Source organism: Falco cherrug, chromosome 3 (genome assembly GCF_023634085.1).
Source record: "Falco cherrug isolate bFalChe1 chromosome 3, bFalChe1.pri, whole genome shotgun sequence".
NCBI classification, from domain to species: Eukaryota; Metazoa; Chordata; class Aves; order Falconiformes; family Falconidae; genus Falco; species Falco cherrug.
This window is the reverse complement of record NC_073699.1, coordinates 82,405,943-82,425,142: the sequence shown is the minus strand read 5'-3', so window position 1 is coordinate 82,425,142 and position 19,200 is coordinate 82,405,943. Positions and strand designations below refer to the sequence as shown.

At 38.0% G+C, this 19,200-nt stretch overlaps 1 protein-coding gene across 4 annotated transcripts in view; it reads right to left on the bottom strand.

Annotated features, from left to right (window-relative positions):
* TENT4A (terminal nucleotidyltransferase 4A) overlaps positions 1–19,200 on the bottom strand; it is a 61,029-nt gene that overhangs the window by 29,831 nt on the left and 11,998 nt on the right. For all 4 annotated transcript variants that reach the window (XM_014276150.3, XM_005434475.4, XM_014276151.3 and 1 more), the window contains exons 2-8: positions 15,915–16,038; positions 14,370–14,416; positions 13,338–13,458; positions 11,650–11,757; positions 10,814–10,942; positions 9,538–9,751; positions 3,460–3,586 (exon numbers count right to left, since the gene is read on the bottom strand). In XM_014276150.3, coding sequence (XP_014131625.2) covers positions 3,460–3,586; positions 9,538–9,751; positions 10,814–10,942; positions 11,650–11,757; positions 13,338–13,458; positions 14,370–14,416; positions 15,915–16,038 — 870 coding nt within the window. The remainder of the gene's footprint in view (positions 1–3,459; positions 3,587–9,537; positions 9,752–10,813; positions 10,943–11,649; positions 11,758–13,337; positions 13,459–14,369; positions 14,417–15,914; positions 16,039–19,200) is intronic.

Sequence of the window (19,200 nt, the reverse complement as noted above, 5' to 3'; positions counted from 1 at the left end):
TCTGCTTAGGCTTCCTGTGGTTTATCAAGAAACAGAATAAAACTGGAAAAATGGTCACTAACTTGAAACTTCATATCCAAAGAAGAGTGATGAAGCTGATGAAGGATCTGGAGAACAAGTCTAATGAGAAGCAGCTGAGGGAACTGGGGTTCTTCAGTCTGGAGAAAAGGAGGCTCTGGGGAAAACTTACTGTGCTTTACAACTACCTAAAAGGAGGTGGTTGTCGATCTCTTCTTCCAAGTAAAAAGAGGAAATGGACTCAAGTTATACCAGGGGAGGTTCAGATCAGGTATTAGAAAAAATTTCTTTACCAAAAGGGGTGTCAAGCATTGGAACAGGCTGCCCAGGGAAGTGATGGAGTCACCATCCCTGGAGGTATTTAAAAGCTGTGTTGATGTGGCACTTACAGACGTGGTTTAGTGGTGGGCTTGGCAGTACTAGGTTAACAGTTGGACTTGATGGTCTTAAGGGTCTTTTCCAACCTAAATGATTCTAAGGTTTTAAGAAAATATCACTCCTCACAGACTTCTTCAGTTAGCTCACTTGATGACATACTCTTCTTGAGAGACAGGATATGGCCAAAGACCATACTGAAGTTGTGCAAAGCACATACTGACACTGACCCTTAAACAGAAGCTATCCTGTCCATAACTGTATTTTACAGCTAGACTAATGTCCCTGTGACCCCAAATACTAAGAAATCAATTGTCATTTTTCAAACACCTCAGCTAAAGTTACAACACCAAACTTGACTTTGTGTACAAGTTACACAGATTCAAAATGGATCAGTCTCCTCGTTTTATATTTAGGAAAACCCTTCCTTCCAAGATGATGGGAGTCTGCTTGCTCTAACAAAATCTACTGAATTATCTATGAACCTCTCCTGAGCCATTCTTGAAAGAGGACAGGTGAAATAGACTGGGGACAAAACAGCATCAAGGTGATTTCTGTAGCTGTAAAAGATTAAAGATACCTTCAGGACTCAGCTGATTACTGTTTCCACTCAGAAGATAGCTTTCAACCCCCACTATACTCTAGATGTTATATCTGAAAGCTTGAACGAAGACTCTAAGAATGATTTGTATCTACCCCTCACTCTGTGGGATCTATTACTTACAGAGCATGGACAAGAAAAAGGCCTATGCTAAAGGACAGAAATCTGACTTTTTCCACACCAGGAATATCAGAAGCAGCCACTGGCTAGAAAGCCTTATATTAACTTAGGCTTGTGTTCCTTTGAGTTGGACTGACCCAGAAAAAGAGCAGTAACAATGAGCCAAGGAAGGTCTGTAATCTACTGAGACTGTTATCCACAAAACCAGACTCTGTACACTGAGATTTTGTACACAGAGATTTTCATTGGGAAGAGCTGCCATGAATTCAAACCCACCAGGCAGCTCTTCTTCAAACTGGATAAACCTGTATCAGCCCATGGAGTTCAGCCTCCTGCAACCTTGTACCTTTTCAGGTGCTCTTCATTTAAACTCTGTTGATCCTTCTAGTAGAATGTCATATAGCTAGTCACTGCTCTTAAAGGAAGCCCACTGTTTACAGGTTAACTTACCACTAACAATCCTAGAAAAGATAAGGGAGCACAACAAAGGGCTCCTGGATGTCTGAGGCTTTAGGTCAGGCCACTAGAAAAGTCGTATTAGTGCCTCGACCACTCTGCCTAACAGGTGAAAGATCTGAAATACACCAGGACTGCCCAAGCACATCAGGTTTAACTAAAAACTAAGACTGAACATGGAATACTTTTGAGCTTCTGTAACAAACTTGTTACCAAACAACTCATCACCCACCTACAGGTCCTTTGGCATTCACAAGACTGGTGCTGGGGGAACTACTTGTGTACAGGACTTTGTTGAATGCTCTTGCACCAACCACTCCCTTTGACAGAATGGCAAGCCACCCGCCTGACAAGTCCCAAGACTCAAAAGTCACTGATACAGACAGCCCAGAACTAGAAGACAGGTCACATGTATGACACCTGAACAATGCTGCTGGGACATCTCTGCAGGTCTGAAGCTGTGACAAAATTCAGATGTTTTCCCAAATACATTAAGTAGTATACATGTAAAGTGCACATACTGATGATATCCGAGGCTTCCACTAAATGTGTTTACAAAGACAGTTTTCGTTGCCTGTAACAAATACAGGTACCTGACTATATCCTTTGGAAAAGCACAGGCCCAGTGCTTTTGACCTTTGGAAGGTCAGGACCCAAGACAAGCAAAACTTCGGGAATCCCCAAGTTGTTCTATCAACACTTATATAATGATGGAGTTTCATTCAGCAACAGCAATTGTCAGCCAGTACACATTTACCTGATAAACATTTCATTTATCTTAAAAGAGCATCTCAAATGTCAGCCTGTAACATTATGTACCACTCATCCTATACATCTCCATCGCAGGCACAACTGCAGTCTCAACTTTTGTGAATTTAATACCACAGAAAACACTTTGAAAACTATTGAAATATTGTAGTTTTAAATCGACAAGCGAAAGACTGCATCCACTTTGCGGTGAACTCACTACAAGAGAACTATTTTGCTTTCCAATGACATTAATGCTAGAAGTTAACAGCTTGATTAGAGTTTAGAATTGTTATCTGTATCATTTATGAGACTCGTTACAGCCATTCCTCCCTGTGATGAGCTGAGGAGCTCAAAGCTGTTGGGAATGTTGGGAAGTCCCAGGGAAAAAGTCTTCTGATCAAGCCCCAATTTGTACTGAGGATTAGAATAATAGATCCTAGAGGCGGTAACGTGAATGAAAATACAACATTGCTGATACACCTACATTTTCTTTCTCCTCCGCCTTTCAAAAAACAGAAAACTTGCAAAGGTGAGAGCTGAGAAAGTACTAGCTGTACAGTGTTTCTATGAAAGAAATCAAGAGCCACATTAAAAATGGCACATCTAGAAGTATGCTACTTTTAATGGCAGTTCTGACATTACAGCCAAACTGAACTGGTTCTTTTAATAACCTAATGACATATCAAGCCCGTTAAAACAGCTTATGAGAGCATGTATTAAAGAACTAGGGAGATTTCTAGCCTTAGTGTCTAGTTTTGTGTCTAAACAAGCAATTTGATCACATACATTTCTTTCTGCCATAGTACAGACACACATCATACCAAACATTAAACCAGCAGACCTTCCTTCAAAATACTTTAAGCAGAATATTTGAGAAAAGACTAATTATCTTCTGGCTCCCTTTCGCACCAAGAGAACCTCACATTGGACTCATCCTGGGTTCTATCATGCTGTCTTCATTTCAACACTGCACATTGAGGTATTATACTCTCATACCACTGGGCAGCCTGAATTCCTGGGCAGATTTCAATACAGCCACAGTTAAACAATAAATAACAATATTCATTTTATTAATTTAGACCCAAGCATTCCTAATTAATTACACAAATAAATGGATATTCAAAAAGTGGACTAATTACCTCTCAGAATCTCTATTTGGATATGATCTTGCAAGTGGTGATACTGCATGGCTAAGAACAATGTAGGCATAATCAAAAACTTGTTTCACTTGCATGGCACCGTAAGAACTTCTGCCAACGTCGTTTCCTGAAATAATGTGACAGTCATCAGATCATCTTTTTTTAATATCAGTAACCAGCAAATTATTCACACTTAAAGCTCAGAAGCCTTAACAATATAGCATAACTATGTTTAAACTAGTTAGCCCATCCTACTCGTATCAGAAACAACTAAGTGTGCCTACCAATAAAAGAAGCTAACCTTACGAATGACACGTAACATTATGCATTCAATTTACCACTTCTAAAATACTGATGTACCAGCGCCTGAAAGAAACAGAGATCAGCTTAAAGTTTAATAGCTGACTTTTAAGAGGGAACCTATCTTAAAGCATCATACCTCACTTACCAGTAGAGTTTCTGCAGCCTAAATTCAGGATAAAATTCCACTTGTGCAACCACGTTATATTCACAGGCCAGGTATACTTACATCAACCCCTACTTAACCTTATCAAAACTACAGATTAATAAACCAGCTCATACAGATTATTTATCTCCACAAGATAAACCTGTTTGTCAAAATCTATCATAGATTATTCCAGAAGTTCGTACAGAATTGTTTTTAGATCACATTAACTGCAGAAGAACATGCTATGAAGCTGCTGTTTATCAGTGACGATGTACAAGCATTGGTCTCATTTACCACCTAGAAAGATGTTGCTATTACTAGCAAGAAGACATATTTGGGGTTTTTTTTGTAGATTATTTGGCACCAGACACCAAAGGTTCACTGTCACCACTCAATTTAACACAAAGAAAGCTTCATTCAAATTGCATGTCTAAAGTACAGACTAGATCTTGAGTGGGTAGAAGGCTGCTTACAGTAAAAGGTTCCCTCCTTTAGTATGATGCTTGGAATGCTGTGAGAACACTGGAAAGGGATGAATCACTGAATATGTTTATTTTAAGCTTGAAAATCAGTTCAGGGCCCATGAACAGGTTCTAATGAAAAATGTGCTTTGAAAATTGATGGATAAAGGAGTCCTCCTTTGGAGGACTGAATCCAATGAGGCTGAATTTGACTTTAAAGGAACTCATTGCTTGCTGAAGTATTTTGTCCAGCAAGTCGTTATAGACAAACGTGCTGGGGGGGGGGGGGGGGGGAATAACACACCTTGGCTTTACTACTTGACAACACGTTTTAGTCCTTCAGGATTCTCCAATCATAATGCCACTTTAACAGAAAAGCATAATCAATGAAAACAGACTGGGAAAATAAGAACATTCTGGGAACACAGAATTTCTTCAGCAATTTACACAGTCAAATAAAAAATGATCAAGAAATGCTGCCTGTTCCTGAAGTAACTGAGCATCTTGTTCTGAATGCACTGCTGCAATATCCAGCAATTACTAGGCTCAAAATGACAGAAGCCTCTCTAAATGGCATATTCACAGTTGGACTGTATCCTGAAGTAGAAGCAGAGACCAATTTGGGCCTAGGACAGTGAACCTGGGAAGAAACACTGTAGTTAAGTTCAGAACTGCACTACAAAGTAGCAGAGGACTTCACAAAGGACTTAGTCCAAAGGCCACTGAATAGAAGCCAAGGTATTTCAGTGGTCAAGAAATCAGAACAAAAAAAATTTAATTCTACTAAAAAAACCTATTGATTCAGTAGAGATTTTCCAGGGGCGGGACATATTGTTGTGTCCTGCAACAGTGCCATCTTCCACATAATGACATGCTAAACATATATACAAAAGGGAGTGAAACTGAGAAGCAATACAGAAATGAAATATATAAGAAGTGGCTAAACACACACAAATTGCACTTACTACTAGAGTCTATCTGTGGCTGAACTCTATCTTAAGGGTCTTTTCCAACCCAAATGATTCTAAGAATCATATGAAAGGAATGAAGAATACACACTGAAACAAAGCGCATTAGTTTAGTCTAATGTGGTCCTAAGGCATCTACATTTGACATGCATCCTGCATGGAGTTATACCAGAATGAAGACACTGCTGCTACAAACTGTTGATTACTCCTTTCTCCAGTTGTTGCCACCTCCACTGGTGCGCCAGCAAAAGAAACCATACGCCTTCCCTAATCCACTTACGGCAAACTCAGGCAGTTTAGTTTAAACCACCAACGAAGTTGTGTATGAGTCTTGATTGAAGCAGATTTGAGAACAGAGGCAGGATAGCTCATGCCATAGCATGCCTAGGTTCCTGGATTGCCTCATACTGCACCTGTAATTAGTTCATAAAAATGTCTGAATAAACAAGTCTTATGCAATTATACAGTCTGCAGAGCTGCTGACTTGCACTGCAGCTGAAAAGCAGGCATGGAAGCCAAAGCTACTGCATGACCTACTGTGAACTGCACCAGTCAGGTTTGTATAGGGGTGGTCCTACCTAATCCAGAAAGCAGCATATAAGAGAAGCCAGAAGATCACATATTTGCATTGCAGTCCTGAATAGATTTTCTTCTGAGAGATCATTCTCATTAGCAGATCACGTCTTACATACCTAAGCATCCTTCTTTTGTCACAATCTACAGACTGATCAGTTAAAGCATGTAACCCAAATGCTCTCACTCTTTAAAAAGAGAAATCATAAAGACTTCAATCCTCAGATGCGTATTAGTAGATAACAATGGTGCATGATTTCATGTGTAATTCAATCCTTATTCTTTCTTACAAAGCCTTCATCCCTAAAGGAGCATGTCTAAGACTTCCATCACTTGCTATCAGTATTACCACTCCATCACATAGTCCTCCATTAGCTGAAGCAGTTTTAAGAACACTGCCTGGAAAGGTAAAGATGCAACCATGAGCTAGGACTGAAGCAGATCCATTTATGTTAAGCTATTATCTAGTAAGTACAATTTTGCAACATTCAGCATTAAAGGTGTTCTTTCAGGCGCTCACTTCAATGTATTTGTGTATTTTTATAAGTGCATATATTTTATATATACACACATATTCACAGGTTCTAATAACAAATAGCAGGCATTGAAAAGCTGCAATGAATAACCTTCAACAACTGTTGGGATGACATGTCCTAGCCTTAGTGGCTGCCCAATCTCAAATCTAATTACTTCCTGTATTTGTGACCTATCAAGGTGCAGAAGCAAGCAACATGAAGCATAATTAGTCCCACACATTAAAGAGACTCTTTTCAAAGAAAACACATTGAATTTAAGATTTAGAACTTTTGTCAGTGCCCACAGCAATTCAGAATGAACAACCTTTCTCATGGAGGGAGCAGCACAGGTGAAACTCCAAGTCTTAAACTGCAATTTAGCTACTCTTGCCACTGCCAATCTGAACCATTCCTGTTCTGAGCATCAGAAATTACGAAGGACCTTGATAATCACCTGATTCAAAGACATAAAATAATAAGTTTCCCTATCAATCTGCTAAATAAATGCCAAGTTTGTTTTACAACCACAGATAAAAGATTTGTCACCTGCAACCAGAGTCATGTCTTCCAAGACAGGATCCTACTAGACCAACTCTGCACAAACCTCTTCTAGCATGGTGTCATCTACCCTGCTCCAACACATTCCTGCAAACAGATTTCTGACTGCCTGACTTTGCAGTTCTCCAAAATGAATGCTTTCAGTTTTTTTACACATCAAAGAAAGGTCAACTGCTTTGAGAAACCGAAATGGTGGCAGCTACACAAGATGCTTATAGAAACTCCCTTCTTTGGATGGTGCTAAGGGAAAGATTTTCACCTCATTACCCTGGCCTAGGACACTAACTCAAGATGAAGGATCTTCGGCTATGTATGAAAATCAAGTATAAAGTACCACTTTAAAATGCATCACCAGCTAGATTAGTCTGATATCTCACATCCACATTTCAACATACTTCCCACTTCAAGTGTAGACTCCTGACATCTTTGTTGGAATCTCGGTTCTCAAATTACAGAAATCATAATCCTCCAACACCCAATAATCAGTCTTTGAGAATCTCAGAGGAAACCCTACAGCACCCAGGAGAATAAGCAAAACCCACTACAACCAAAACAGCAACACAACAGGTTGATGCCTGTTCCTTCCAAATATAGGAACGAACAGAAGTTACTGAGCAGGTAGAAGTATCATGTTCTTCTAATGACCTCATTTATCTACTAGCCAGACATCACCATTTCACACTGAGGAAAACACAGTTCCCCCAATTTAAAAGAATGAAACCCACTGAATTTTATCCTGTCCCCCATAAGACTGTCTAGAGATATTGTGAGTTATACCTTTCAGCATCCTATTGCTGAACTAGTGCATACACGTACTACAGAATTCTAGACATTAACTATATACACTTTACAAGTACTTTTAGATACTGTAGGAATATATGATTAAGTCTAGATCTAAGGAGGCTGTATTCAGGAGATCCCAAAGACCCATCCTATATATTCTATATAATTTTCCTCCTAGTGTCATTAGGCAAGCTCTGAAGCTCTGTGGTAGCTGCCAGAAAGTACCCCTATGGGATATAACACAGTGGTCAGATAACTTGAAGTTATTGTCAGCTTTCACTTCCCCTGCTAAAACACTTTCTCTCTTTTAAGAATTACATTAGCCTAGCCCATATAACCTCATCTAAAATTTAATTATCAATTCTTTGGTAGCATATAACCAGGTATCTTTCTTCTAAACTACAGTTCTTTGCTTCTGCAAGATTTATGCTAGGAGGAACAGCTTAGAGCCCCTACTGGACTTGCAATTTATTTATTTTTCTTCTCTAAGAGTCACTGAAGAAGAAAAAAGTCAAAAGCGCTATTAGTAGTGATTAAAACATTGTACAGCATACATAATTTCTTCCTTCAGAACTGGAGAACAGCAAAGGTTTCTGACTCTGAAGTGTGGCTTATACTGCTACTCAAATGAGTCTTCAGGCAAGTAGATAGATACACAGCTACTGAAGTTCTGCACACAATGGAAGTTCTGCAAAATCACACCTATGCCTGGCCAAGTGCAAGAGTCACAAACTCAAGACATGTCAAGACAAACTCAGAGCTACAAACATATCAGAGACGGGTTAGATAAATGAGTATCTTAGCTAGCAACCTGTTCTAGAGCACTACAAATATCCAATGTATTGAGTATTTAGAAAGGTGCCAGACTTCCTGATCCATGGTATTTGCTTTAAAAATGCTGTACATAAGCAGTCTACCCACAAGGCGTGACAGTATGGAGTTTGAGTGCCTATTACATTCTAGAAATACTAATGCTGAAGTCCAAATTAACTGAAAATTGACTTTGTTAAAACACGGATTTGGAATTTCAGCTACCTGTGACAGTCTAAAGCTGGAAATTTTTTCAGGAGCTCAACCAAAATTAATCTTTAATCCTTTGAAGGTTACTGAATTAAAACCAAACCTTAAATAAAGAAAATTTTAAGTTTCAGAAGTACATGCAACTATAACTGGCATTCTCTAAAGGTCCCTGTGCAGCACAGAAGCTAGTTATGCAAACTACTCATAACACCAACACCATAATACAGCTGCTCCCTTGCTACATATTAATGGATATACACCCATGTTTCTGCCCCATAGAACAAGCACCTCATCTGGGGCATTTCTTTCCAATATAGTATAATTTACCTCACATATGGCACCACAGACTGTGGCAGGAAAAGCTACACCTTCTGTTCTCATTCTTTCATAATAAACAATGCAGAGCTGTTCCTACTAACAAACCCTCTTCCAGGATTTCCTGGACCTCTTTCTTTCAGTACCCTTCAGCACTGGTAAAGAATTTTATTGTACATGCAACAGTTCTGAATCTCCAATGCATTATCTATCTGCAATGTCTGCATGCAATCCAATTTACTCAGGCCATGAACCCTGGGAGACTTCAGATCCTTATCCCTTAGCCTACCTCTGCAACTGTACCTCAACATCAGCAACAGTCTCTTCTCAGTGCAGCTTCTTAACTCATCTGACAGACTTCAGGGACCCTAACATAAACTGTGAGAGCACAAGCTGAGCCAAAAATCTGGAATACTGCAAGAAGTGTACAATCTTACCAGGCAGGAGAGGATCTTCAATACATAGCATGGATGGTCTGTATCCATTAGTCATGACTTTCATGATTTCTTCTTTGGCAATATAGGCACCTCCATTTTTTATTCTAATACCAGTTTTCAAGTAGTTAAAATTCCTTCCATAGAGTTCAAAAAATTCTATCAGAAGCATTCCAAGGTTTTCATCAGCTCTTCTGGCATCAATTCTTGGATGCAGCTGTGACACAGAACAGTTGTTTATTAAAAATTAATGCTCTTCAGATCATAACAGTGCAACAAAAAGCCATCTCATTTAAACAACTGAGTATAACTAAGTTTCAATTGAGCCAATTATGTACTTTCAAATAACCAAGAGGGGGCAGCACTTCAGCAGGATCTCGAAGCCAAAGACTTCTTTCTTCCCTCCTCTTCCAGCTTTTTGAGTATTAGTAAATTATTTTCCATAAGTGAAAAGCAATGAAGAAGTACTGCATACTAAATTACAGCTTATTTAGTAACAGAGTAACATCTGATCTTTCACATAAAATCCACCAGTCAATGTTTGCATTGCAGAAGCAAGGCCAGAGGAAAATCTATTGACTCCAATTGAAATACAGTTCTTTCCTCAATCTCCCCATATTATATACAGTATGTAAATTTTATAATATTTTAATTAAACATTAAAAGCAGCAGAATATGTAGGTTTTTCCATTATGACAGCTTCTGAAACATTAACGTTGTACCTCATCGTACTCATACAAAGCTTACTGTCACAAAAATGTATTGGAAGAAGTTACAACACATTAGCTATTTCATCAGTTATCTACAATATCTGGCAATTTTAAGTATGTCAAAACCTAACCAACATGATTAACAAACAGCTTGCTGACTTCATAATTTTAATAAACACTGAGATCAAGTAATCTGCACATTTATTGTGAGTAGTCTAGGGAGCAACATACTTAAAACTGCATCCTGACAGATTTACAAAACACCAGTTAAGATAATTCAGGTACTGCAACAGAAGCTGCCCAGGAAGGTTGCATAATCCGTATCACAGGCCCTGATACACAAAGTAATTCACAAAGTTCCTGCTGCTATTTCAGTTCACACAGTGAACTGAAGTTCTTAGATGTCTGAGAGGCAGTCCATAGGAGCTGCCAGAGATCAAACACCTACAGCCATAACAGTATTGCTGTGCATTGCCAGGGGAGTCTAAAGAAACAGCACCACAACACGGCATAAGTAAAGAAACCAAAATATTTTACAGCACACAGAAACAAATAAGGAACAGACTTACCTGCAGAAAACTAATTGCCATTAAAATTAGGCTGTAAGAGCTAATTCCACCAGTAAAAACTTCATTCAAGTCCCTCTGAAGGAGGAACTGTTTTAATACTAAAATCAAGTAAGGCAGCAAAGAGTATTTCTGCAAAGCAAATTAAGTCTTATCAGTGACAACATCAGTATCCCAAAGATAAGAAAGAAATGAACAATCCTGACAAGAAGCTTCATCTTCTAAGACAAGAATGTTATTCAGCAGTCTTCTATACAGTGTTTCCATAGGAAGAACTGAAACACTTTTTTTATTCTAGAAACAGGTGAATACACTTCAACTCTTATTTGATCAAACAGCTTACATATCAAATTTATTTCCCCCCTAAACAGAAGATTCTGTGAATCCCAGTGTCACTCATAGTCAAAACTGTCCATCTAAACAGTACTTTATTACATAGAATAAAAGTAAACTTGATTTTAAGTATGCAGCTACAGAAGAATTGGATTTAGACATTGTTTAGCAACACAGTATTCATAATCAAGTATCACTTAAATTCAAGGTAAGCAAAACCTGAACAGACTTGCTTTAGAAGCAAAGTTTAGTACCTACCTACAGATCTAGATATGATTGTAGAAGTCCTTTCAGTGTACAGGTTTATCCACACAAACATCTAGCACTCAAAGGTAACACTGAATAGATACCAGTAGAAAATAAACTAAAATATGCATATTTAATTAGTATTAACAAAAATAATCTTCAGCAATAAATTTTCAAGCCTTAAGCCATACCAAAATAGGTTAGCTAAGCATCTAGCACATCCACAGTAAGTAGTATAACGTTCATGATATGGCCGATACCTTCATGTATTCCTTGATAAATCGAGCTGCCTTCACACCAGTTTCTACATTAAAACTGATGTCAACTTTAACTTCTGTCTCCTGGTCAGTAAGTTTTATTATTGGTACCTGAAAAAATTAGAATAGGGTTTTATGAATCCCCAGAAATGCAACACTGGGTACTACATTCCCCAGCTTATTCACTTAAGACATATGGTTACTATTAGTCCAAATGAACGCCACTATCAAGACAAGGAAACATGGTTTTGAGAAGAGGCAACAAACCTAACTTGGCTTAGAAGCAAACACTTTTTAGTGTGGTGATTAAACACACAGGCATGTATGATCACATTGACTTATGATCACTCACGTACTCTTCCATAGCTGTTAGAAATCTGCCTTCATGGCTGCAATATCACTGTTCATACAACTAAGTTTATGTCTCACTATGTTAATAGGAAACATTCTACTCATAACCTGTGGGAACCACATTCATCTGACCTAGCACTGCACCATTCACTCACTCAACTGACAGAAGTCTAGCCTAGCAGAAAAAAATAAAGCACTGTCTGTTGGTTTATCAAGCTGAACTGGTTCACTGCAGAGTCAAGCAAAAGCCAGAATGGATAAGTGCAAAGCACAAGTAGCAATATTTCCTCCCTGGCAGCAATAAATTATTGTAGAAATACTGAACATGTAGCTCAGTCTCACACCACCACCTAGAAGGCAGTATCCTACAAAACCATCTTACAATCATAACCTAAACTTCAGCTGATAACATTCATTTTAAATTTAACTTCTTCTATTTTTAATCTGAAATGGAAAACAAAACAGAAGTATAGCATCACTTTATACAAACAGCTGAGGGAATAAAATAAGGCTAGTAAAATTGATAGGCCTAGCCTAGTGCCATTTTCCATCACTAACTGGTATCGCTGATTCTGAAAATCCCACTCTTTCTCAAGTAAACCAAAGACTAACAGAGCTACCGTTATGTACTGCTACTGCAACAGAAGCCATAGGAATCTTCTGGACCTAAAAGTCACCCTATTCCAGAGACCACAAAATACAACAGCTTGCTAACAGAAGTCTGGAATATGCTTAGTCTCCTGGAGAAAAGAGCACTTGCTTAGTAAAGTAAAATTCTCATACTTAAAAGTTTTTAGCATATTCATTGTGATCTGTTAGGCTTACAAGACAGATGCAAGAAATACTACACATCAGTTTCAAAAATGAAATAAAGCTGTTAAGTAGCGTATTTTGGAAAGGAGAAACAAACATTAGATTTGGAACACTTCACTATGCCATCAGAAACAAGACAACCTGAAAAAACTGGGGTTTCAAGCTAGACAGCTCTAGTTACTCACCCCTGGCTAAAAAAAGTCCTCTCAAAGGTCAGCAGAAAAACATTACACAAACAGTCAACTTATTTTACTAGATATTTTGTGGATACTGACTTTCAGATTTTTATTGACAACATAAGCATGATGTATGGCCTTCCAGCAAATACAGTACACAATTACCACTGTCCACGTAAAAAACTGTGTGCTGTCACTAAGCACATACAGATTCTACTAAAATTTTGCACAGAGCAAAACATCGTGTTTAAGACTATATTATTTGCTTCATGAATTAAGAACACTGTTTACCAACAACATCTAAGGGATCTGAAAGCTTTTCAGTTCAGTATACCGAAGACTATTACTTACTGTAGCTTTATCAAGTACTTTTATGGAGTATGGCTCAGCCACATTGTGTTTTCTTAGTGCTTGCTCCAACAGCTGTAAAGGGGGCCGTTCCCATTTCCCAAAAACAACTAGATCAATATCACTAGAAAAAAAAGACGACAGCATGAGATCCACTAAGTCAAAAGCATAATACTCCACGAAAAAAAAAATTGTAAAATTAGCATTCTACATATTACAAGTCCTTCAGGGTAACCATTTTGCAACTTTTAATGTAGGTTCCAAGTAAGCTTCCTTTAGGAACGTTAAGAGATGGTCTAGCATGCTTTAGAACCCATAATATTGCAGTTTCTTGCTTCCAGTTCTCCAATGAGTTCTTCAAGTTCCCCTCCCTTTTACTTTTCTTGCTCCCTTCCCCTCTGACTTCCACAGCCCAATCCCATCCCTCATCTACCATGTTGACAGGCATATTAACAGTCCAAACGTTTTTTATCAGTGATTCACAGAAATTAAATTTTCAGTGCTTCCCTACTGAAAATTTAATTCATGTAAAGACAACACAGTCTTTAAGACACAGCTGCACAGGTTTTCCGCACAAATCTACTGAACCATCAAGCAACATGAAACACTGAAGCAAGGTATTTTGCTCTCAAAAACATGAGAAAACAGTTGTGATAACTTATCTGCATGCACAGAGAACTGACACACTCTTAGTAATTCACCTTACTTAACAAAACCCAATCTTTACACAGGCAATACTAAACATTTAATTTCACTGCATCTTGAAGACAAAGAGCCAAAAACTAACCCCAGACAGAAGGATGAAAAGGTAATTCACCAACAGGTCAGCAAGTACCTAGAGCAGTACAATGATACATCAAACACTTATCTCAAATCTGTAACTTCAAAAGCTCTTCCCTTTGTCATGTGGGACATTAAGCAAAAATTTCAGTGGAACTTTGATAGGTTTACACACTCCAGTCTAAATTCCCCTTTGAAATTTACTATCACTCTAAAAGACGACAAGTTTTTATATAAAAGTAAATTATTACTTACCTAGTTGGAAGATAAAGCCCTGTACTAAAGCTGCCAAATATCTGGACCTGAAAAATAAAAAACCCACACCAGTGAAATCTCTTGTAATTATGAATGCTCACTTTTTTACTTTCACAAGACTTATGATTTTTCTGGATCTGTTAGGAATATAACCCAGTAAAAAAGTTAGTGAACTTTATTACATATTGTCTTAAGACTGTACAAACACACTGTCTCCTATAGATGCGGCTTTAGAGGAAACTGGCTTTTTTCCACATGAAATGACTAGCAGTCCTGCTAGCAGCAGAGCACAAACTTTTGAAACAAGTCCTTTTCACTATATGTTTCCAGTTCAACAGAAGTATAAGCTGTTATAAGTCTCCTTCCTTCCCGCTCCCTTCTTTCCTGATAGGGCAGCTTTACTGAAATTGGGAAGAGTTTAAGGGAAACATTTTTCCAAATTTCCAGGTTTAAAAAACAGCAAGTGCATCTAAGCATACAATTCAGATAACCATGAATACTCAGATTTTACTGTAAGGATGGCTATGAAATTGTGATAGGTGTTTGTGTGTGGAAAAGGCATGCTGAAAAGACATTCACAGTCCACATTCAATACTTTTAGTATGCTTCCAATCTAGAGAATTGAGACATTCTTCCCCCTCTACTACAGCCGAGCACAATTTACAAGTCTTTTCTTTGAAGTGACCTCTGAAAAGGCTGGGCAACACTGGGCCACTGCAGTGTTTGTATCAGTTTCCACAAGCTAGAAAAATGTTATTGCTAAGGAAAATCACAGGTGAGGATTAAGTAGATGAGCTTTACAGTATCTTTAGCTCAGTACTGTGGCCACAGCCCTCACTCTTATCATGGAAAGCTATGAAATCACAGTGGTCTGAAAAGTTTTCCTGTTTGTTAATGACAACACTACTACCTGGTAATCACACAGGCAATGCTACAGATAGTTTACATTACACTCCTTTTGGATGTTTTTCATGTGGAGGAAAAACTTACTCTTTGGGTAATAAAGGGTTTGAAAAGTCAGTTCCAATTGAAGACCAATTTTCCCACTAAAGCAGGGCTAAAGTAATTCCATGAATGTCAAATTGCTAGAGAGGACTAAAAAATATCTGGGTTTTTTAACTGTTCTTTTGTAAAATATTTGTATTTACAAATATGCACAGAGTCCAAACTCACTGCAGAAATGCATACATAGGTAGTCAGTCTCAGTCTCACTACTATTCAAAATGAAGTTATGCAGAAACAATCAATTTAATAAGTTTTTACTTTAAGAAATGCATTTCTTAAAGTAGACAGTTCTTCACACCCCCAGTTCTCAAAATGGAAAAACTATCAGTAGCCTTCATTAACCTGAAATCTTGGTTTTACGTTCCCTCAACTTTTTAAAATAAACTGTCAAGTACCACAGACCTGTGATATTAAGTCAACTGCCTTAAGTTTGATGTCTTATCTGCTCATTTCTAGAACACAGAACGATAATAGCAAGGTTAAGTGAACTGAGCTCTACAATTTACTAGAGAAGCAAATCAACACTCAAGTGACACTCACATCAGCTGTAGGCCAAAGATCTTTGATGACTGTTTCTATTCTTTTCACCACTTCTCTTCTCATAGCTGCTTCTTCAGGACGAGGGGACATGAAGTCATAGAAGTCAATTATTTCTTCATGTAGTCTAAAGGAGAAAGTAGCATCGGTTATAATGGCAACTGAACTATTACAATAAATTTCAACAAAAACGGGCCATAGGCTTTACTTAATATCATCATTTAACCAAAAACAGCAGTACTTTCAAGAACTGTGAACTCCACAACAATTAAGCTTTCAGAAGGGAAACTGGAAGGTTTGGGATCCGAGACAGATATATTCATACCTGATTTTCATGGCAGCACTTCACAATAATCTCAATACCTACGCATTAGCCCTCACCACACTACCTAAATGCTAAAGATACCAAAAGACACAGAACACAAACACTAGTAGACATTTCCTAACCTTACTGCCTCAACAGTGAAGGTCAAATCCAATTTCCGATTCCCAAAGATTATTTTCTTTAAAAAACAAAGCATTCCTTGATGTAAAAACAACTACTTTGACAAACAGCGATTCCTTTGACCACTCAAGCCCTTTATTAGCCATTCTTTCATATAGAAAGTAACCTTCCACCTGAACTACTCGAAGTGAGAAGTGTCAAATGTATTCTCAACTGTAAAGTACATTAGTATCAGTGTTACATGAGGAGTTCTGACACTGGAACTTTATATACCTGCTAAGACCTTTTGTTTCCCATCTCCTGATAAAGAACAATCACTGCCAAATTTGAAAGAAGATCACTTTGAGTTTTCAGGTGAATGTTGCATTTACTTTCAAAGGAAAACTATCAAGCCATGCCAAACAAAAACAAAAAGGCAAATTAACTACTGCTGTAGTATTTGACAAAAACATCTTTTTGACATTGACATATTTCTAAGATTTCTCTCTTAATTCAAGTAACATAATTCAGCACTGTAGTGAAATCTAAATAGTGTCCTAACAAACATCAGGTTCAATCCTTAATTAACATACTTAGCCTTCCAAAAAGGACAATTTTTATTCATCTCTAGTAGAACTCCTAAATCCCTCCCTGAGCTTTCTGCAACTCATTTTACTAGAGAATTCCCACTCTAACAGACAGCCTCCAACAGACCATATGCCCAGTTCTGTAAGTGTCAGGACTCCTTTCCATACACAAGAGATATTAGCAGCAAAGCGCAAAGACACTTCTAAAAAGCATACATATTTAGAATCACTGTCTGCCCTTTCTCTTACCTTAAACTGGGCCTGGATCAACAATGTAACATTCAACCATGCAGCAGACATAACTAAACATTTCAATTTGTTGATGGATCTACTTGATTTCAAAACTCTCCAAAGCAAGACAGAAAATACAAACTAACATGTCCCTATTTTGTTTCTATAAAGCACACTTTTTTCTCCCTTTCCGGGATGACAAGATCAATGAAGAAAATACTTAAACCAACCTAACAGCAGTGGGGCCAAACTAAAGACTTCCCATTGTCCTGCTTATAAAAATCAGTAGTAGGTAGATATAGGATGAAAGCAAGAAAAGACAAAGCAGTTATCCGACTCCCTTGCAGCAATACTTCCAAGCCTTCACTAATTTCATGTGGCATACTTCCAGGGTGGATCCCAACCATAACATGTATTAGCTCAAAGGACTTTTCCACTGATTTTTCCAGGTCTTCAGTCCATATATTCTTTTGTCATTCATGGCATTTTGTAAGAAATTATGTATGCATCAGAATAAATTAGTGTTTTCTTTTAAACTGCTGCCTGTCAATGATTTCATCTGATGCTCTTTTTCTTGGAGGAAAATTATTGCTGGCAGCTCATCTCCAAACATAACATTTCTCAGGCTCTCAATTCGTATCCACTCATCTCTATCTACCAGCTCTTTTTCAAGCTAGCAATCCTCATCTGTTTTCCTCTCCTTACACAGGAACAGGTCCAAAGTTTGATCACTGCTAATCTTCTTCAGCTTCTTTTCAGTTGCGCCATGTTTTCCAGGTGGCCAGAAATGCACAGTCAATACATAATTACACCATTCAGTTAATTTTACTGTCCCTATCTTTGCAATGACTGCTGCTAACTGATATCTGAGCATACAGCTGCTCTTTAAAAGAAACCATTATGAAGGAGCTTCAAGGTGTTTTTTTGAACATTAACCACCAATATAAAGCCCACCCACTGGGTATATTCAGTCTGAATTGTTTTTCTTCATATTCATGATTCAATATTTACTAGAATTTAATTGTATCAGCGATTTTATAATTTAATGAACAATGAACTCCCACTGCAACTGTCTACAGTCAGCTCTAGCTTTCTATTATTCTTCATATCCATTTCTCATTCACTTCTTACCTCCAGGTATTTATGAACATATCAAACAACAAAGTCTTGTGCAATTCAGCTGGTAACCTTCCTTTATTATAAAGTAAATGTTTTATTTTTTCCTCTGATTACTTCTAAGCAGTTAACCCATAAGCCCAGCAAACCTGTGACTGTTCAGTTTTTACAAAGTTTTCAGAAAAGAATTGCTGAAACACCCTTCTGAAAAAATTTAACAGTTCTGTGTTATCAGACTGACCACAGGAATAAGGATTAACAATGAATCCTTCACAGAAATGAGAACTAAGACACAACTACTTTTATCAAAGCATGCACTAGCCCCTTTCTGTGTGTTTACTCATGCAAGTCCATTTTTCTTATGGTACCAAGCCCATGCAACCACTCCAGGAGATCCAGACATTCCTAAAAAAATGCGTTTACAGTAGCCATCCCATATCAGGGAAGGAAGAGAATAAAAGGGGTCTCAGCTCCCCTGCGCACTGCAGCCTCTACCATACACAGCACAGTCTTTCAAAAGCAGCCCCTAGTGTGTCAGCAAGGTCAGGAAGACAGCAAGCACACAGACAAGCACTCTCTCACTTCAATGCCCTGCTGAGCTTCTGTTCAGATGATTAACACTGACACAAGTCTTAACCTTCTTGTGAAAGACTCAAAAGAATACTACCCATCACTAGTCTACATTTCCTTCCCTGATCTACTTTAAGAAGTCAGCTTCACACTTTCTACCTTGCACCAGCAAGGCAGCACTTCATTTAATGCTTCAGTTTGCATGGGACAACAGCACAAGAGTTAGATAATCAAAACTTATTTAATAATTTCAAACCATGTACCATGGTTTCATGGTTAAGTTCTTCTGGAATTCTGCAGCATGTACCACCAGCCACGGCTGTACAACAGTTATTCTGCTGATTGATTTAAACACTCCTTA